Source organism: Piliocolobus tephrosceles, chromosome 10 (genome assembly GCF_002776525.5).
Source record: "Piliocolobus tephrosceles isolate RC106 chromosome 10, ASM277652v3, whole genome shotgun sequence".
Lineage (NCBI taxonomy): Eukaryota > Metazoa > Chordata > Mammalia > Primates > Cercopithecidae > Piliocolobus > Piliocolobus tephrosceles.
The window spans coordinates 15,671,106-15,693,130 of NC_045443.1; the positions used below are offsets into that span (position 1 = coordinate 15,671,106).

The 22,025-nt window shown below is 40.3% G+C and overlaps 1 protein-coding gene across 4 annotated transcripts in view; it reads left to right on the forward strand.

Moving 5' to 3' along the window:
• Nucleotides 1-19,730, forward strand: part of PTPRO (protein tyrosine phosphatase receptor type O) — a 271,807-nt gene extending 252,077 nt beyond the window's left edge. For all 4 annotated transcript variants that reach the window (XM_023226147.2, XM_023226148.2, XM_023226149.1 and 1 more), the window contains 8 exons: nucleotides 1,175-1,265; nucleotides 2,363-2,439; nucleotides 3,011-3,145; nucleotides 4,000-4,122; nucleotides 9,072-9,226; nucleotides 11,744-11,879; nucleotides 17,266-17,386; nucleotides 18,417-19,730. In XM_023226147.2, coding sequence (XP_023081915.1) covers nucleotides 1,175-1,265; nucleotides 2,363-2,439; nucleotides 3,011-3,145; nucleotides 4,000-4,122; nucleotides 9,072-9,226; nucleotides 11,744-11,879; nucleotides 17,266-17,370 — 822 coding nt within the window. In that variant the 3' untranslated portion in view covers nucleotides 17,371-17,386; nucleotides 18,417-19,730. The remainder of the gene's footprint in view (nucleotides 1-1,174; nucleotides 1,266-2,362; nucleotides 2,440-3,010; nucleotides 3,146-3,999; nucleotides 4,123-9,071; nucleotides 9,227-11,743; nucleotides 11,880-17,265; nucleotides 17,387-18,416) is intronic.
• The last annotated feature ends 2,295 nt before the right edge of the window (nucleotides 19,731-22,025 follow it).

Below are 22,025 nucleotides of genomic sequence, written 5' to 3' on the forward strand. Positions count from 1 at the left end.
TTTTTTTTTTTTTTTTTTTTTTTTTTTTTTGAGACGAAGTCTCGCTCTGTCACCCAGGCTGGAGTGCAGTGGCCGGATCTCAGCTCACTGCAAGCTCCGCCTCCCGGGTTCACGCCATTCTCCCGCCTCAGCCTCCGGAGTAGCTGGGACTACAGGCGCCGCCACCTCGCCCGGCTAGTTTTTTGTATTTTCAGTAGAGACGGGGTTTCACCGTGTTAGCCAGGATGGTCTCGATCTCCTGACCTCGTGATCCGCCCGTCTCGGCCTCCCAAAGTGCTGGGATTACAGACTTGAGCCACCGCACCCGGCGTTTTTTGTATTTTTTAGTAGAGACGGGGTTTCACCGTGTTAGCCAGGATGGTCTCGATCTCCTGACCTTGTGATCCGCCTGTCTCGGCCTCCCAAAGTGCTGGGATTACAGGCTTGAGCCATCGCGCCCGGCCTAATCCTATACTTTTTAACATGGAGATTGTTCCCTACTCCTTCCTTACTCTTTTTTTACTATTTTCTCTAAGGCTCATTGTCTACAAGAAAAAAAAAAAAAAAAGACATAGATTCCTTCAGAGAATAGGAAATGTTTATACAAATTTCATAAACTTAAGTTACCCTATTCCTCTAAAAATCTGAAAAACATTTTTATTTTCAAATTTTTCATACCCTGAGTGTTATACATATAGTTCTTACTTCTCCAAATGACCACTAAGTTATCCAAGGTATTTATGTGTTGTATTAGATAGCTATTACCACAGTAATGCTGTATGAGAAACAACCTCAAAAGCTCTACAATAACATTTACTTTTCTCCATGGGTCTGTGGAACAGCTGGGGCAGTTCTGCTTCAGGCTGTGGGTCAGAGTCAGGTCTGCCCTCTGTGTCTCCTCATTCTGGGACTAGCAGCTTCCCTGGTCATGTTCTTTTCATGGCAGATGGCAGGCACCCAAGAGGGCAAACCAAACAAGCAAGTGCATTGAAAGCTCCTGATTGGATTTGATTTCTACCTACGATCATTGGCCAAAACAAGTTGACAATAGTGGGGTGGAAGAGTACACTCCGCCTCTAATGGGAGCTACTGCAGTGTCATATACCAAAGGGCTTGTGAGCAATAAACCAGTGTGAATGATAATCCAATTCACACCATGTGTGGAAATCTCAAATCCATTCTCTGTCCTTTACAGGAGTTGAAATTGATTGGACTGGATATCCCACACTTTGCTGCAGATCTTCCACTGAATCGATGTAAAAACCGTTACACAAATATCCTACCATGTAAGATCATCAATTGTGCCAATCCTACTCATATCTTTTAAGGGTTGAAGGACTGTCATTGCAGATTAATCAATTTCACCAGTCTCTGACCACATCCAGCTGTGGTCTGGATCTCAAGGCCACATCTGAGATTGCATTGATCTCACTCTGCTTTGATGTCTTTAGATCTTATCATATGGAGGAAGATTTAATTATTGTACTTTTAAATGAATTGTATCTGAACAAAAAGACTGACCATTTGGCCCTTTAGAGATTAGAAAGCCATAGTCAAATTGGGGACTGGATCATTTGTACTCTCATAAAATATTTTCAGTCAATTCATTGATAATGGAAAGAGGCAAATTGAAAGGCAATGCAATATATTAAAATTCCTTCTCTAACTTCTGACAAGTTATATAGTTGTTTAGCATTTTGTAATAAAAAGCAACATTCAAGAAAAAAGGTAATATAAAGTACTTACAAAACAATTAAAATACATTCCAGTTTAGATTTCACTTTTCTCTCTGCTACACACTGTGGGAGGTAGGCACGAATGGAAAAGTGAGAAAAGGAAGGCTGAAAATGCTCTAGAAAGAGAAGTCTCTTCTTGATATGGTTTCTTGATGGAATTAGATATATTATCATAATAACATTTCACATCTGTCCACAGTTCAGAAATTACTTCTTTCATTTAATGTCCACCTACAAAAGAAACCCATGCATCTCCTCTTCTCTAGGCTTCCTTAAAGTAGTGAAGTCTCTGGACATCTCTAGGTGAAATGAAAACTGTGTGCTTAGGCTACATACTCTAGCAGTCCAATCAGTCTCACAGATATTTTAGTTCCTGAAATACTCTGCACAACCCCTAAACAATCCTGGAAACAATTCTTTCAAGGACAGGAGAGCTGGTAGTGAAAAAAAAAATAGTGGTTGGAAGATATTCACTTATTTATTTAAACAACAAACTAAAGTTGAAGAATGGCTAAAATATCAGGCTAAAAATTATTATCTACCTACTCTGTCACTGACTGATTTAACGTAATATTGGATAGAGAGGGTCAAAATAATTTTTCCTTCCATCCTGAATTTTAATATATTTCTCTCCTTATTCTCTACAGATGACTTCAGCCGTGTGAGATTAGTCTCCATGAACGAAGAGGAAGGTGCAGACTACATCAATGCCAACTATATTCCTGTAAGTAGAAAAAAAAAAATCAGGCACCCCAGTGCTAACCCAGCCAGAGAAAGACTAGCAGGGCTATATGGATGTGTCAGACAGTTCAAAAGAGAGCCATTCGCAACCCAGCAATTGAATTCTAAAAAGTTTGCATTACTCCATTTCATAATAAAGAATAGAAAAAAAAGTCCACAGACTAGTAATGTTTCTCTTTCTTTATAAAGGACCAGTGAAAGGGTCCTTTGTGTTTAAATCTTGTGTTTAAATTTCAGTTTCAGCAACCAAATTCAAAGAGTTCCACGCTAGCACCTGCACTTTTAAAATATAAAGATCGTTATTATTGTCATAAAAAGGTGTGGATGTGATTTTTGCAGCCTTCTGGAGAACAATGCTTACAATCACACAGACTAATTATGGTCAGTTACTCTGATAGCCTCTTTGATTAAAAAAGGAGAAAACGTTACATAGGTGTGTGATCCTTTGCCAATTTTATCACCAGTAAACTTTCAGTTTTTTTCCCATAGGCGTTGAGCAGCATTTGGTTCTGACAGTGGCTGGTTAGGTGATAATTTTGTCACTTATCTTTCAGGGATACAACTCACCCCAGGAGTATATTGCCACCCAGGGGCCACTGCCTGAAACCAGAAATGACTTCTGGAAGATGGTCCTGCAACAGAAGTCTCAGATTATTGTCATGCTCACTCAGTGTAATGAGAAAAGGAGGGTACGTACTTACTGAAGCAGTTCCCACTTAGCAGCAAAACCTCCTCCAGCCTCTGCCATTGATGAAATGCTTGCTGTTTTCAAAGTCAAATAAAACGTAGAGACAAAGCGCTAAATTTAAAACATTGTATTCGGGAAGCAAGAATTACAATTTGGGGGCAAACACACAGACCTGGTGGTCTCTGCAGTGTTCAAAGGAAAAAAGAGAAGGTTGGAAGTCTTCTAAAAAGAAGAAATACTGCATATTGTTTTGCAGGAAAGTTCATTAGCACTAGTAAAGTTATGGGGAGCTGGCAAGCTAGGATTGGTGAATGGATAGTGGTGGGTAAAAGTAGTCTCAGAGTCGCAGCAGGTTGTTTCAGTTGCTATTAGATAACACTGGTTTCAAGTTACTAACGGCAGTTTCGGCAACCAGGGCTTACAGAGAATTATATTCCTGGAACAATGTTACGCGTTCTGAGTGCTTTTTTTTTTTTTTTTTTTTTTTTGAGACAGAGCCTCTCTCTGTCGCGCAGGCTGGAGTGCAATGGCGGGATCTGGGCTCACTGCAACCTCTGCCCCCCGGGTTCAAGCAATTCTCCTGCCTCAGCCTCCCAAGTAGCTGGGGTGTTCTAAGTGCTTTATCCTCTGACCCCTCAACTCTGTTTTAGTTAGGTATGATAAGAATGACCCAAGTCATGTGATAAGAATTCACACTATGTAGCAAAAACGATTGTATTTGCTTTACGTTTCATCTTCACCACGGTCCTATCTAATTCTTCAGAGGCCAATACCTTTGTTTTCCCTAAGTGAACACAGGCTTAATTGCTTTCCTAGCCTGTTTGTTTTAAACAATTGTTTATGTCCTTGCTCCAGGTGAAATGTGACCATTACTGGCCATTCACGGAAGAACCTATAGCCTACGGAGACATCACTGTGGAGATGATTTCAGAGGAAGAGCAGGACGACTGGGCCTGTAGACACTTCCGGATCAACTATGTAAGTCACCAAGCAGAGAAGAGGTGCTGTCCCTGTGCTGCCACCTACCCCACCACCGCCGGGCAAGTGCTGGGAGATCGCCCCAGTGAGCACTTGGAGCTTTGCAATGCTGCCTCCTTCAAGAGGAAAAATCCACTTTCAGTGTCACTGTTTCCTATTTCATCAGTGATGGTGGGGATGATATGGTTGTTCTGGAGAGGCTGAGAAGATGCAGTAAAAAGTCTGCACTAGTTCATCTCAAATTAGTTCAGGATCATAGAAGACACTGTTAATCATTGCTTATCAGGCATCATTGAGGACAGAAGTGTTCTCATTACTTATATTAATCATATATGAGTATAATTAGGGTCTATAAGGCACACTTACATTTTAAATTAAATAATGAAACCATGAGTTAGTAGTTTGGGTTTTGTTTGTTTGTTTTTTCTCATTTTGTTCTGGTTTGGTTTTCATTGTTTGGAAGGTACTTCTAGGTCTTATTAATCATAATTCTGTATCGTTCTTGAAGGGCTATTAATTTCTGATTGATAACACATCCAAAAAAAAAAAAAAGTCTGTTTTTCTCACAAGACCTGCCACCTTTCTGCTGACAAGTCTCTGAGCAAACACTGAATATTTCTGTGACAGACTTAGGTGCTAACATCAATCGAAGTCATGCCATTGACCTCAGCCTATAGAATGTAGAGTTTTTACTGTTAATAGCCCTCTCCACTTGAACATGCTCTCTATGAAGACAAAATTGAATAGGAAAGTTCTCACTGAGATGTTCTTCCCTGCTTAGGAACAATCCTTTCTAATAGTTAAGGAAATAGCAAATTGTAGCCTGTGGAACAAATTTACCCACTGCCTGTTGGATAAAGCCCATGAGCTAAGAATGGTTTTTACATTTTTTTAATGGTTGAAAAAAAAATCAACTGAGCATGGTGGTTAATGCCTGTAATCCCAGCACTTTGAGAGGCTGAGGCAAGCAGGTCACTTGAGCACAGGATTTCAAGATCGCCTAAGCAACACAGGGAGATCCCATCTGACTAAAAATACAAAAATTAGCTGGCATAGTGGTACACACCTGTAGTCCCAGCTACTCAAGAGTCTGAGGTGGGAGAATTGCTTGAGCTCAGTGGGGGGAGGTTGCAGTGAGCCAAGATTGTGCCACTACACTTCAGCCTGGGCAACAAGAGCAAGACTCTGTGTACACACACACACACACTCACACAAATCAACAAAAAAATAATTTTATATGAAATACTATATGTAAATTATGGGAAATTTAGATTTCAATGTCCATATATAACATTTTATTAGAACACAGCCTGCATTGTTTACGAATTGTCTATACTACTTCTGTGCTACATCAAGCTTGAGTAGTTGCAACCGAAACTATATGATCTGCAAAAACTAAAATATTTACTAACTGTCTGTTTGCGGAAAATGTTTGCTGACCCTTAAAATAGGCAATGGAAACAAAGATTGCCCATATCAATACAACGTAAGAACTTGATACTGCCTACTAATTGATATGCACAAGAGATAAATCACTTCTTAATCATTGTTAACTGGCAGTTAACAATGTCTTTTATGACCAGGAGACTTTAGGCAAACCCCCGTATAACTCTAACAGACTGTGTTTTGTGTTGTTTCAGTTGTTTGAAATTCACATTGCTTTCTTGTTAAGCATGTTTTTACTCAAATGCAGAGTTTCAGCTTAAGTGTCACCTCCTTTGTGGAGTCTTCTCTGGGCTCGGACACCATTAGCCCTTTCCTCCACTGGGGCAGAGTCTCAAGTAAGCTGCGTTATCACAGCACACCATAGATAGTTACAATTCTCGCTTTTTGTGTCTGCCTCCCTAGTATACTGTGAGTTTCAGAAGCAAGTGCTCTATCCCTGTGGAATGAATAAATCAGTGAATGAAGGAGTTATTTCAAAAATAATAAGGCACTTGTAAAGCATCAATAGACTTTCCATCAGAGAAAATATTCGTCAATCCGTATGCCATTTGAACTCTGTTTTTTGTTCTTAGCTATTTCAATTGAAAAGCCAGTGCAAACTGATAACCAAATACAGTACGAATCTGTCCCTAGGTTTGCACATAGGAGAAAAAATTTCAGAGCACAAAATAGGGTCTGTTCCACTGCCTAGTCTGTTGACAAAGAAGAGTCACATAGATTATTGCAGGGTCAGTACTATGCTTCTTCTCCTTGGTCTGAAATGATGACCTGTCTTTCAATGACAAGCATGTGAAGGACTTGAAAAATAGGAATAAAACATTGAACAGTAGTGTTTGCTTGTAAGGAATTTACTTGTTACAAGCATCTGGTACCAGAGTGCCCCCTTTTGGCCATAAGCATGATGAATCTAAATGCTAAGCTCCTACAATGAAGGCTAAGTTGCCCAAAGAACATTGTGCTGTGCTAATTAATATATTTTTCAATTTGTTTCATTTTTTTGTTTATACACTTCTTTATCTATTCCATTTTGATATGTGGAAACTTTCCAATTACAAAAAGATAAAATTACATAAATAAGGAACTCAAGGTAAGAGAAATTTAGGAATAGCTAAGTAAGATAAAACCAGAAGAGTTTTCTCCTCTAACAAGAAAGGAGAAAAATGACCATAACACACAACTTGTCACTTTCTACTACTTGGAACTTGGCACGAACTGAGTGAGAGCTGGAGACTAAAGATCATGAAAAACATGTTTGTTGCCAGGGACTTTGTGCCTTGCTATTCAGGTTGCTATTCAGGCTGACCCCAGTTCCAGGACCCCTACCTTGTAGCTGCGGAGAAACTAACTACAATTTAATGATTTCCTAATTTTAAATGATTTTAAATTACCTTGCACTTTTTTTTTTTTTTTTTTTGAGACGGAGTCTCACTCTGTCGCCTGGGCTGGCGTGCAGTGGTATGATCTTGGCTCACTGCAAGCTCTGCCTCCCAAGTTCACGCCATTCTCCTGCCTCAGCCTCCCGAGTAGCTGGGACTACAGGCGCCCACCACCATGCCAGCTAATTTTTTTGTATTTTTAGTAGAGATGGGGTTTCACTGTGTTAGTCAGGATGGTCTCGATCTCCTGACCTTGTGATCCACCCACCTCGGCCTCCCAAAGTGCTGGGATTACAGGCATAAGCCACCGCGCCTGGCCCACCTTGCACTTTTTAACTGAATACATTTTCACCTCAACTGTACTGGAATATATATATTGGCTACAATGTACACGTGTTATACAAATTATGATCGGCATTTGAACAGGGCAAGCATTTTCCTGAACTTCCCTGGCAACCAAAGTTATCTGGTGGCTGAGTATTCTTAAATCCTCTTGACGTTGCATAAGTAAATTATTCTGCACAGTTCATTATGCCCAAGATAGTTTCTCAACATACTTCCTGAAGAGAGCAGTGAGGGTAGCCAGTGTCTTTGTAGACTTCATGTTCTGTGTGTCTAAGCCAGAATCCTTGAACATAGTAGGGGAGGCGTTGCACGCTACTGGGGATATATTAGGTGCCAAGGGTACAATGGGTGTAGGGAAGATAATAACTTATGTATATTTAAATAAATCTTACATATTTACTTATACATTTTATTTATGAATTGTCTTTATACATTTATTTTCTGCCTAAGACCACTGATTCTTTGGAATTCATTTCTCTTTTAATACCTGAGCTTAAACCTTAGTTCAAAACGGACAGCGAGGTCAAGCTTCCCTCCTTCGCAGTTAGGATATCGTATTCCATCCTCTGAGTGAATTCTAGGCTCTTCACAAGTTTGAGGAATGAGGGATGAATCAGACCTTCATGAAGCCTGGGTTTGGGATATTTCTGACAGTTGATAACAAGTGGAGAATATATCACTCTTACAAATTAGTTGGAACTAAAAAGAATTGATCTGGAAAGATCCACCTTCTAGTTAACATGTACTCAGTTCAGAGTGAACAACAATATATTTGATGTATGGGTTAATAGGAATAGGATACATATACAAGTTATACTCACTTATTAGGGATTCCCAGAACCAACCATACAATTGCATGGAGCTGGATGACAGTGAGTGATAGTAAGGAGGTACTAGTGAATAATAATATCACAAACATGATTACACTTAATCCACGCAACAACTCTTGTTATAAGTATCATTAGGCCACTTTTAGATATGAGAAAACTGAAGCTCAGTGAGGTGGGTCCTCTAGTATCAAAGCCCAAGATAAGGATTCTCATATGCGTGATTTTGTGAAAGTGCGTTCTTGGGGAAATCCCATATGGGAGCAAGGGAAGCAGAGTGATAGAGAAGAAGCCCTACAGAGAATTCAGCTGAAGTCTCACCTGTGCTGGATCCCACAAACAATGCTGGGGCGTGAACAGCACCATGGTATTGTCTCACTCTGAAAGAGGCTGGATTTTTGTACCCCACAATTAGTCAGGCATTAGCTCTGGGCTGCCCTCAGCAGGAGAACGCAACCTCTTAGGCATTTTCCCTCTGTGCAGTGGAAGTCCCTCTGTGCAGTGGAAGGCAACTATCAAGAGATGGGTACTGCTGTGCTGTTAGCAGCAACTGGGCAAAGTGTGCCTCAGGCTGGCAAAGGTATCTAAAGGGCACCAATAGCACTTTCTACAGTGTTTAATTCATTAGCCAAAGCTGATGCAGCTTCTAAATGACAGAGCCAGGATGCAAACCCTAATCTGCTTAAGCTTTTGTCCTTAATTACACAGGTACAGATTAGCCTACTTATCCTACTATTTGAAGCTTTATATAATTAGCATGTTTTTTTTTTTTTCATTACCTATTTTATGCCAGATATAGTGCTCAAAACTAGAAAGGAAGGAAAGTGTACTGACCAGGAGTGGAACATGGCTCTACCTTTTTGCATGATTAACCTGTGATCGCTAGTGGAGTCCTGGGCCATCCTAACAGTGAACTGAAAAATTAATGCTTGTTTTTGGTTTTGTTTCTCTAAAGGCTGACGAGATGCAGGATGTGATGCATTTTAACTACACAGCATGGCCTGATCATGGTGTGCCCACAGCAAATGCTGCAGAAAGTATCCTGCAGTTTGTACACATGGTCCGACAGCAAGCTACCAAGAGCAAAGGTCCCATGATTATACACTGCAGGTAACCTCATCAACTGCATAGTCTATTAAATATTAGGAGTTGATTCTGTAAGGGGAATAGCTCACCATTCCATAAGCCCTTATCAGAGTTAGTTGAAAATTAAATGAATTCTGATTTTTTAAACTATGATTAATTGATGTCTTACTATATACAATATTTATTGTGGCTTTCTTGTATCTATACCCCATAAGATAGATGTTATTATTCCCATTTTTAAATGGAAAAAAAAATAGAGAAGGGTAGAGATGTTAAGGGATTCACACAAGTTCATGTAACCAGAACATGGAGGAGTTAGTATTTGAATCCCGGCATGCCAATCTGCAAATATCATGCCGTTAATATGTGATATTATCCTGCCCCATCAAGGATTCTGAGTAGTTACAACATGAACAAATACAAGGTCAAGTTATAGAAAGCTGATCACAGCTCAACATTATATAAATAGACATAAAAACTAGAAAAAGAGAAGAAAAAATGAAAATATTCAGCTTATGAAGATAAACATATTTGCTATGGTTCCTCTTCAGCATTGTCTCTTAAATTTTCAGACAGTAGAATGAAAAAGGATATGGGATGTAAAAAAATCAGGGTCCACACTCATTCCCAACAGGAAGAGTTATCATTACATTTAATTTGTTCTTCCTACTATACGAACAGAGCTCCATCAAAATCTATCTCTGTGATACAATACTGCTGTAAAATCCTTATGCAACCTCAAAAGAATAGGGGACATAAACATGCTCCAATGGCATATGACAGGTGGCGGTGGGATGAAGATGTGAAGGGAAGCATTGGCAGCCATGCCAACCTAAGCAAATAAATCTACAATCCCAGACCTACTGCCTTGGCCCTTGTGAATTAGAATGGCTAGAATGAGGATGTATGTGTGTGCATTCATGTGTGTTTGTGTGGAGTGTGCATCTCCCCGGAAAGGAAAATGCTTCATAAGCTACTAAGTTTCTGTTTAGGGCAGATATCGTTGCCATCAATCCACTGTAGGCATTCATAGGTTAAAGGATGTGCTTTAGCAGATAAGATTATCTGTTCTCAAAATGGTTTTTTTCAAGAGCAGAAAATGAAGCTGTTCAACTCTGGGGTCAAACTCATGGATTCCTTTCATGGAAGATAGTAAGTGCAGTTCTGGATATGACTTTACAGGCACTTACTCAGTAGCAGATCATTTTATCTGAGAAATCCTGGGAGGGAAGAGTTGTCTAGTAGAAAAAGCAACCTTAAACTCAAGGTTTATAGAGTGGGATTTTTCTAGCAAACTCCATATAATTGGCTTGAACTTTCTCTTTTCCCATCATTTCATAGGAATTCAAAGCTTAGAGCCATTTGGCTCTTTGCTGAGGATTGGAGGGAAAAAAGGGCTGACTTCAACACTAGGGACTGTGAAGGGCAGTTGGCCGGCGCATGTCCGTCCACTTCCACTGTGCCCTGAGCACTGGGATTGGGGGACTGGCTGAGACTGGGTCCACATTTTTCATGTGATTTTAAGGTAACTATTTCAAAGGTCCCTGTGAGATGGAAGCAGGCTCAGGACCCACTAAAAGGGCAGGCGTGCTGTAAGACAGGTCTGGGGTGGTGAACTGAACTTAGGGTTGAAGATACACCAATCTCTGTGGTCCCAGAGCTAGAGTTAGAGTATGGACATCTCAACTGGACTTTTGAGCTGGTCTGAGGGCTTAACTCTGATGGTGTTCAAAATACAGGGTATTGTGTATGTGTATCACCTCTCTGAATGCAGAAATCAGCTCCCCAGGGTACTCAACGTGGAATCCCTACTTTTCTCCAGAAGCAGAGACCCCGAAAAAGGGTGTGGCCAATGCAGTGCAAATCTCTCTCAGGAAGGTAGCCATGACAGTCAGAAATGTGACATTAGAAGGAACACCAACCACAACTGCATACTTAAAAATCAGTTAAGTGGAAGATATTGTCAGGAGTTTAGACTTCTTTTTTCCACAAGTGTACTATTTGTAGTTTTTTAGAAATCATCAATTTTATTTCAACAGTAAAGCAGCACCATCTGGGCCGGCCGCGGTGGCTCACGCCTCTAATTCCAGCACTTTGGGAGGCCAAGGTGGGAGGATCACCTGAGGTCAGGCTGGTTCGAGACCAGCCTGGCCAACGTGGCAAAACTCCATCCTACTAAAAATACAAAACTTACCCAGGCACGGTGGCGCATGCCTGTATTCCCAGCACTTTGGGAGGCCAAGGCGGGTGGATCACCTGAGGTTGGGAGTTTGAGACCAGCCTGACCAACATGGAGAAACCCCGTCTCTACTAAAAATATAAAATTAGCTGGGTGTGGTGGTGCATGCCTGTATTCCCAGCTACTCGGGAGGATGAGGCAGGAGAATCACTTGAACCCAAGAGGCAGAGGTTGCAGTGAGCCGAGATCATGCCATTGCCTTCCAGCCTGGGCAACAGAGCAAGACTCCATCTCAAAAAAGAAAAAAGAGAAAAAAAAGAAGGACCATCTGAATAATGTGCCATCGGAACATTCTTTTGCAGTGCTGGAGTGGGACGGACAGGAACATTCATTGCCTTGGACAGGCTCTTGCAGCATATTCGGGATCATGAGTTCGTCGACATCTTAGGGCTGGTGTCAGAAATGAGGTCATACCGGATGTCTATGGTACAGACAGAGGTAGGAACATAATCTATATGTATGTTTAAATTTTCCCTGGACTGAAAAACTTACCATTATTCAATGGTATATGCTTCAACACAATTCTCTCAAACTTCTTTGTATCTGTCTTTCCCATTTTCTTATTGTATATGTTCAAACTGCTTTGAGGCATAAAAGAAATAGACACTAGCCTCCAGAAAACCATTTGGTGTATACTGATTACACTTTTATTGGCATCATAATTCAGAGTGCATGGGTAGATTCCTAAGAGTAAAACCTCTTTGAACAGACTCAGAGTCAATTGCAGATAACAGCTATCCTGGGAAAATGCCACCAAATAGAGACTGTAGAACTGGTGCAATTTGATTTATATTTGAAATGTTGGATTTGATTCAATACATTTGTCATTAGTTTATCCTCCATGTGACTCTATCCCAAATTCACTTTTCATGATGATTAGAAGTTGGATTTGAGCTTTCTGTCCCTTTTATGATTTTAAAGATTCCCAGTCCCCAACCTACCAGCATTGCCTGTTCCCTTCATGTCAGTGATGAAGATTTATTATTTTCACAACATGGAAGCATCCCCTGAAATATCCAACAGTGTTATGTGCTCCGTCTTCCTCCTCTTCTCCCAAGTCCTCCCTCCCTGAAAGCCTGAGGATGCACTTAGTCTGGAGTGGCAACCCAAGGCAACGCCGGCAGACAGCACCGCCTGCCTCAGATCAGCCGTGGGTGTGTACCTCTGTGGGCGCAAAAACCCAAGTACAACAGCTTCTTCACAAGCCTCATCACCCAGCCATACTCGCGACTTCTTAGCCTCAGTCTTACAACAATCCTTTTTCTCAAAGAGTGTGTGTGGGTGGAACACTGGGGTAGAACACAACCTGGCCTGACCTGTATCAGGATATTTTAAAAATGCTTTGATCTTCCTCATGCTTTTCCTACTCAGCACCACTAGATGTCAGCATCACTTCAAAAGCCCAGAGTAATGGCGGCCGTCTCAGCTCTGTTTCTGCTTTCCCACTCCCTTTGCTTTTCTTTCCTCCTACCTCCCCAGTCTTATCTCACCAACTTTTGGCAAGGCTGTTTCAGTGCATCCATTTCTGAGCTACAGCAGTATCATACCACTTGGGAGTTATCCTCGTTAATATTCAGACCTCTCATTGATAATTAGGAAGCAAGTACAATTGGTTTCCTCACTTTCTTGGTTTCAGTCATGCTGCCTGGGTGTGGTGGGGACATCAATATCACTTTTTAATCATAAGTTTAAAATGTCTGGTTTCCTAGAGGAGTCCACTATCTGGTGAGTAAACAGTGCTTTATTAATCACTCCATGTTTTTGGCTTTTACTTCCATAAATTTGCACCCTGATATGTGATTAAAACTCCACATTATGTATATGAATCTCCGAGCTTCAAAGAGCCACACCTTATTTTAAGTATTTTGTATTTAATGAATTGTCTTCCCAATTTACTTAATTCATACCTTTTAAAACTTAATAGATTTTGGGGCCGGGTGCGGTGGCTCACGCCTGTAATCCCAACACTACAGGGAGGTCGAGGAGGGCGAATCACCCAAGGTCAGGAGTTCGAGACCAGCCTGGCCAACATGGTGAAACCTTGTCTCTACCAAAAATATAAAAAAATTAGCCGGGCGTGGTAGTGGGCACCTGTAATCCCAGCTACTCAGGAGGCTAAGCCAGGAGAATTGCTTGAACACAGGAGACAGAGGTTGCAGTGAGCCAATACGGTGCCACTGCACTCCAGCCTGGGAGACAGAGCGAGACTCCATCTCAAAAAACAAACAAACAAACAAACAAACAAAAAACTGCATAGATTTTAATTATGGCCTGTTTGCTTTTTACTTTTCCCAACTACAGATTCTTAATCTCTTTCACATGACAGATCCTCCATCCCATTTTCAGGACCATTATCTCTCTTTGGGTGGTAATTAAGCAGCCACCATGTCACTTCCCGCAAAGCCAAAAAACGTTTTCTTTTCTCCCTAAATGTTTTACCCTAAATTTTGGTTGTTTCATTTGTTTATGGCAGCATTTTAGGGATATGCATTTTAGCATATCTCCACGGACATAGCCTTTTTAAAGTACAGTATCCCCATCCTGGCCAACATAGTGAAACCCCTTCTCTACTAAAAATACAAAAATTAGCCGGGCATGGTGGCGCCCGCCTGTAGTCCCAGCTACTTGGGAGGCTGAGGCAGGAGAATCGCTTGAACCCAGGAGGCAGAGCTTGCAGTGAGCTGAGATCACACCACTGCACTCCAGTCTGGTGACAGAGTGAGACTCTGTCTCAAGAAAAACAACAAAAATAATTAAAAGTAATTATTAAATAATTAAATAAAAAATAAAGTACAGTGTCCCTTCCCTGAACTCTCATGAGGAGTTCAAAGTCAGCAAAGGGGGCAGAGGTCCCCCGGGTTGCCTACTTTTTCCAACTTTTCTTGCTTGACCCTTGATTCCCTCAGGACCTCGTGGTGGATGTTTTCCAGTTCCAGTTTTTTATCTGTGTCTGTTTTTTTTCTTTCTTTTAACTTATGTCTAGAACATCTTGTTCATTTACTTTTATTTTTTCCCTGTTCCTCTGCTCACCATGGTTCATCCTGTATTTGGAATACAGATTGATCTGCCTAAGATTCTCCTTTAGCCCATTCACATTCAAATTCTGCTGCCAGGTCACAACAGTTAACAAGGAAAGAACAAAGTAAAAAAAGCTTATTCTTTTCACATGTATCATCCTAGAGTACTCCTTTGACACTAATGATTCTCAAGAGAATGAAATGATTCTCCAATTGAGCTTTGTTTATATGTATATAATCAACCCACGTAGACCATATTTCCTCCCGTCACTGGTATCTAATTTTCCAGCCTTCTCTACATTGCCTTGATTCCACCACTCCACCTCACCCAAACAATTGCAGAAGTAGCTCATAGGATGAGTCATATCTCCAGGTGCATATATCAGGGTCATTGCAACATGCTGCCTGGACTGCACTGTGACCTGCCCTCTTCCTCTTCCTCACCTGACCAGACACACTCCATGGGCTTCTTCACACAAATCGAGGCGTATTTAGAAAGAATGCCAGACCCTGGGGGGAGGCCCGAGTCTCCACTTTACTGCTGCACAAGTCATGTCACCTCTCAAGGCTCCCATTTCTCTTCTGTAAAACACGAATGATAACTTTCACTCATTTTTGTAAAGTAGACATGATGGGAAATAATATAACCTAGATAAGTGCTTTGAAACTGTGAAGTGTCACTTATGAATGATGTTCTCCTCTCTTCTATTTTTACCGAATATTTTGTTTGGTTTTCCTCTAATACTCTTCCCTGGAGGTCAGCTGGGGCTTTGCTTTGAGCAGCTTCTCCTCCTGATCTGCAGTTTGGATTTCTCAGGGACTTTCAAGGACAAGTCTCTCCAGGTCTTTATTTACTTTCCTTGTGGTCTTTTTGTTTGGTTGTTTTTTGTTTTGATACAAAATGTAGCCACTAAGTAGATGTAAATTGAAAGTCCAGGCAATCTCTGGTCTTATCTATTCCCTGTGTTGACATAACATTAGAAACAATGGATTAGGTGTCCATGTGTGATGACCACAAGTAGTAGCTCAGCCACTGATACCATCACCACAAAAGCGAATACCTTTTCTCCAAACCATGTTGAAAAATACAGGTTAGGCTGAGGTATCAACCCAGTGATGTTTGAAATATTAATTTTATTTTTTGTATGAAGTTGTTACACAGGAGGCTTCTTAAAATCCTATGGATATCTTGACTGGATCTTATTTAAATGTTATTTCTAGTGGTATTACTTATAGAGAAACTCTGGGAAACAAAGAAAAAGGAGGAACACTATGAAATTACCCTTCCTTCTTGGCAAAAAGAAAATTTTGGTGATTTTATCTTGGCTTTCATTCAAATATAACTTTTATATGATTGTGCTCATATTATATGTATATATGTATCTATATGTATTACTTTACATTCTATTTACATTCTAGTTTCTCATTTAGGATTTTACTATGTAGCCTGTATAGTATCAAAAATTACCTAAAACTCTATAAATCTCATTTTTAAGGACAGACTAATGTTTCATTATAGACACACTATTGCATACTTAAACCAATCTCCTTTTTATAGAACATTAAATTGGATTATTTCCCACTTTTTACTATTATCTGTGTCCACACCATTATTAGCACTTTATTAATTCTGCCTCCACAAATAATAGATAAAATGGACTGCCTCAACAAACTTGTCATCATTAAATATTATCTTTTCCTTTTAGCTTTGTCCACTACATAGATAGAAAATAATGATTTCACTTTACTTTTTATTACTTGACTATTTTTGGCATATTTTAATATTTCCTCAGTTTACTTCAAAAGTCATTTAATAAGCACAAGCTAAGTGCTAGGCATTAGGAATAAAAATACATAGTTTCTAACTTCCAGGGAATATTTGGCCTAGTGGCTGTTGTCCTTTACTTATTTGTCTATTTGTATGTTACTGATTTAGATGACTTTATCACAAAAATAAAGGTATCAATATTCTGTCGTAATTCTAGAAAATATTTTTCTCTCCCAGTTTCTGGTTTACCCTATGTTTTATTCTTTTTAACTTTTTAAAATATACAGTAGATTGAGATTTTTATTTGTAATTTATTCTACTGCTCTTAATTTTAGAAATTCCTTTCCTAAAGTAATCAGAAATTAACCAATATTTTCCTCTATGTTTTTAGTGATAATTTATTAAATTACCTGGAATTTACTTTGGTGTATGATAAGGGGATATCCTTTTTTTTTTTCAAAATAGCCCCGTAATTTGATTGAATATTCATTTCCTTTAACATTAATAATGATCTAATGTACAGCATGGTGAACATAGTTCATAATACCATATTGTATGCTTGAAATTTGCTAGGAAAGTGGATCTTAAGTGTTCTCACCACACACACACACACACACACACACACACAAATATATATACACATATATATACACACACACATATATATAAACATATATATAATCTGGGGTGATGAATGTGTTAACTAGCTTGATGGTGGTAATCATTTCATAATGTATATGTATATCAAATCATCACATTGTACACATTAAATATATACAATTTTTATTATACTGCAATAAAGTTAGGGGAAAAAATTCCACTGTTTTTAAAAAAAGCCATGATGTTCTAAGCTGTATTATTAATCAGAATACTTTTACAGTTGATTCTCTTGGATTTTCTAGTTATAAAACCATATCTCTGTAAATAAGGAAAATGGTTTCCTTTAACACCAGATCTTGATCATTAAAACTGTCATAGTATAAAATATTATGTCTTTGCACGTATCTGCTCTGAAACCTGTTTTTGTCTTTTGTTCCAGGAGCAGTACATTTTTATCCATCAGTGTGTGCAATTGATGTGGATGAAGAAGAAGCAGCAGTTCTGCATCAGTGATGTCATATACGAGAATGTTAGCAAGTCCTAGTTCAGAATCCGGAGCAGTAAGTGGAGAAGAGCTCGCCACAAGTGCTCAGTCTTAGAACTATTAGAGGGGGACGTGATGGATGGGACAAAAGACAGCAGTAGCCATTTGTATTGACTCTGACTTCACATGAGTATTGCTTCCCGGCTCCTGGCTTCACATGGGCGGTCACAGGGAGAAACAAGTACTGTAGCAGATCTTTGAGTTTCAATGCAGCTTGGTTGGTGGTAGCAACAAACAGAAGTTTCTGCACCTCATGATGACTTCACCTCCATTCCCTCTACTCAGAACCCTAAATTATTCTGTTATTGGATCTGTGCCTGTAATATCAGGATACTACTATCCAAATCTATCTAAATATCTTGTGCAAATATTTTATTGATTCCAAGGGCTGTATAAGGGGTTACCAAAAAGACATGAGCTGGATTGGACACTCCTAAAACCAAAAACAGCAATGACAATAGAGTCTCAGGATAGCATAGTCTGAAAATGCCTTGATCTCTCCTATTGTGTGAGCCCTTACTTGAGCTTCATGAAGGTGCTTGTAACATATTCAATGCCTTGTACTCCAATTTTGACTATGAGATCAGATTTTGGAAGTGTAAGTAATCTTGGCTGAGGTAACAGTAATCTGCCCATTTAGTTCAGTAAACAGACTGTAGAGTGTCTGACTATACTGGGGGGAGAGGAGTCAATGACAGGGTAGGGAGAGGTCAGTGGTGCATGACGGGAGAATCATGAAAGTCGGGGAAGCATATGGACCAGTGGGCAGCAGGATAGGATTAGCGCTGCACCTGTACATCTATCAAGAGAGACAGAGCACACAATGGAACAGGAAGTTTTCAAAATAAAGAAAGAGAGAAACAAATTTGTTGGGAGACGGAAAGACATTCAGACCCACAGAAAGGTGGCAGCACACAGAGAAAGATACACAGATCAACCCACATCTGCATGGGTTGTGAGACTGAGCATAGTGAGAGCAGTGGTGGAGCAGGAGAAGGTTGCCGTGATACCAGGCTGCTTACTGTCTTTCTCTGTCTCATTCACAGGAGAGGACATGATGTGCACCCATCCTCCCTTGCTTCCAGATTGTTTTAGGGGGCCCTGATAGTCATTATTCTAAAAAGAGGCCCTGCTTTGTAATATGTGGCCAAGGAGATAATTTATCTCACAGAAGCACCGGGAAGACTTAGCCTTAAAGAGCCTACAGTGTCTTTTTGGACTCTTTCACTTCGGGACATTTAATTATGGACCAAATTCAATAGAACACCAGGAAGGTCAAGACGCTCTCCAAAGGGCAGGAAGTACGGCGCTTCCGAAGAGTTTCGTTGGCCCTTTGCTGGTTGGGCTGAGTTTTTTATTTTTAAGTGTTTGTTTTTAAGTGCAATAATTTTTGTATGCGTGTGATTCTTATCAGAAAGTTGAATTGTTTTCTGCCTACACCATTCATCAGCCCCATTACCCAGGAAGGAACAGGCATTGTTAGCATCAGATTATACCTCATTATTCAAAGGAGGCATGGCCACACAAGAAGCAATGGTCATTCTGCTTCAAGGAAATTGAGCCAGCACTATCTGTACTGCAGCATCACTGGATCTGGAGTGGGGAGGTTGGACACGGAAGAAAGGGGTTCTACCCACAGATCAACTGTGTAATCTTTTCCTATTCCAAATATGAAAAGCTATAATTCAACTTCAAAGTAGAGTAGAAAAAAATTTGTCTTAACTGTTCTAGTTCTTGATGGTTTTCTTCCGTATTAACAGTTGGTGTTTCTTCCTTGGCCCTTTTGGACTAATGTTACTGTCCAGGTTCTTTCTCGAGAAACCACATCTGGTTCAGAAGAGTGTCAAGTCGGACTCTAAACTCCGTTGCTGTCTGAGCAATCTTGGTGCCTAGACTTTGCATTCCTTGTTCTGTTGACCTGCATACATGTGAGAGCTATTTCTTTAAGAACTATATAGGCTGTGAAAACGCACTTTCTTTCCCCCAAAGAGCTGGGAATTTATGAAGTTATGGCAATGAACTGTAGCATGCTGGGACAATTATTTGACTCCACTTTTTTTGGTAATATTGTCAAATGTCTCTGTGGATTCTGACAGAGATTTTTCTTTGTTTTGTTATTCTTTTGGTTGTCAGTTTCATTTTAACGAGTGTAACTAGTAACATTTTATTCTTTGGATTTTGTATAATTACAGTACATGATTGTGTATTGTGACATGAATGCTGTCAAAATGACATTGATGGCATTGTGAAACCTGTTACTTTGTGTCACTTCCTGATAAATAAGAGGTGATGACATGGATATACAACAGAAAACACTTTGAGTTGAAAGTAAACACAAACTGGCTGCTTCCCCGTGGCAACTGTGGCTGTTGTGAGCCTCCATGTGTGTGCTTCCAGAAGGCTTTTCTCCTCTTCATGCACCTGACACTGCCCCTTCCCCTGGCTTCCCTCCATCCCTGATCATCTTCATGAAGCCACAGATAAAAGATCAGCTTAATATTTTATTGGTGACCTCAGTGATGGTGAAGGATGCCAAATGAACAGCTCTGCACCCCACCGTCTCTTGTCACTGAGAAGGCTTGGCCACGGCAGACCTTGGCAGAGTTTCTTGCAAGATCTGGCCAGTGAGTCTCAGTTTCACCTTGCAGGGTGAATGGCAGAGGATGCCCATACCCTGCAGGTTAACAGCTTGGGCTCCTCAGGGATTGTCAGTTCCTACTCACCTTCCTGCTACCACCTCCTCCTCTTCTTCTCACCCCCCCACCCCACTCCTTTATTTCCCTTTTTGGACATTTTAATAACATATCGCACCACTCTCAGGAACAAACATGGTTAATGAAAGGTGGCAAAGGGATGTGTGACATTCTTAGATTTTCACGCATGGACAGTCAGGAGTGAAATGTGCAACCTTGGAAGAGCTGATACAATGTATGGTAAGCTGAAATACATTTCCAACACTGCAGCTCAGAGCGTACAGAAGTTTTGCAGCCTGGAACATTGCTTCCCATGAAACAAAGCACTTCATAAATATTTTATGTTTTTCTTGAGCACCCCGTCAAGGTAGGGATCGAATAGTGCCCGATCAATTTTCCCAAAAGGAAAGAGGAAGTACCCAGAGTTTAGACTGAAGGCTCATAGTCAAAACTACAGGAAGGTCACACTGTTCCCTGGACCACTGTTGCTCCTCAGTTTGTAGAGTTTATGATGGAAAAGGCATCGGTCTATCAAAATACTTGATTAATCCTGATAATGACTTTGGAATTATCTCTCCTGGGTCTCAGTTAATAAACTAAAGAATGACCTAACCATAGCTCCATATCTAGAAACAGGTATAAGAAGTATCGGATATGATAATTGACCCAAAGGTGCTTTGTGTCTTGTTCTCTTGTGTATGTTCCATAAAGCTACTCTAACCAGCTCTGTTTCCACACTAGGACCCAACTTTAAGCATTCAGGAGGGAGGGTTCCAGAGCCTCTGCATTATTAATTAGGGTTTTTAAAATTCATTTGAGTAGTGCTTTGTTCCAAAAGAACACAGGGCCCTTAGCGCATGCATTCATAATAGCCTGTATGGCACACAAAAAGATCCAAAAACTAGAGCATTACAAAACATTTCACTTTGAGTGCTATTTTTTCTTTTTGAGACAGAGTCTCTCTCTGTTGCCCAGGCTGTGGTGTAATGGCACAATGGCGTGATCTTGGCTCATTGCAGCCTCCACCTCCCGGGTTCAAGTGATTCTTCTCTCTCAGTCTCCTGAGTAGCTGAGATTACAGGTGCACACCACAACGCCCAGCTAATTTTTTGTATTTTTAGTAGAAACGGGGTTTCACCTTGTTGGCCTGGCTGGACTCAAACTCCTGACCTCAGGTGATCCACCCACCTCAGCCTCCCAAAGTGCTGATGGAATTACAGGTCTGAGCCACCATGCCAGGCCTTGAGTGCTATTGAGATCAAATTCCTTGGCTGCAAAAGATAATTTATGAAGTTAATTGAGAAACTACCATTAGGATCTAATTAATGTAATAGTTGACACCATTATATCCATTACTTCATATGATGATTTTATTTAACTTGAAAAGAGGGACGGATGACAACATTTTTTGGAAAAGCATTTTAATTTAGGGTCTACAATTTCCCACTGTAAAGACAACATTGCCTCCAAAATGTAAAATTAGAAAAGTTACTACTTTTTTTTTTAATGTCAGATTTTATAATGTATCTCCTTTCCTAAAAACTGTTCCTACTCTCAAAAAGGTGACACAGCTCTCAAAGGAGGCTGTGGTGTCAACAGGCAAAGCAGGATCAGGGGCTTTGTTTTTGAATTTTTTGCAGGCCACTTGATAGCTGCTTGCTAGAGTATTGGCTCTTAGCCAAGGAGTTAAAGTTACTGAGTCCAGTCTCTATGAGCCAAAATTCTCCCTGCTTTCTAGCAAGGAGGCCTTCCTTTACACCTCAGGAAATGTCTGATGTAATGTGCTTCAAATAGCTGGCTTGCTTCCTAGCTCACAGATCTCTAGTCTGGTACTTGGCACAGGGATGAAGTCCAAGAGCCATGCCCATCATCGAATATAACATTCACTTTGGCCAAAGGGGTTGTAAAGCAACAAAATATAACCTGCAAAACCTGCAAACTTCCACCCCTGATTTTTCATAG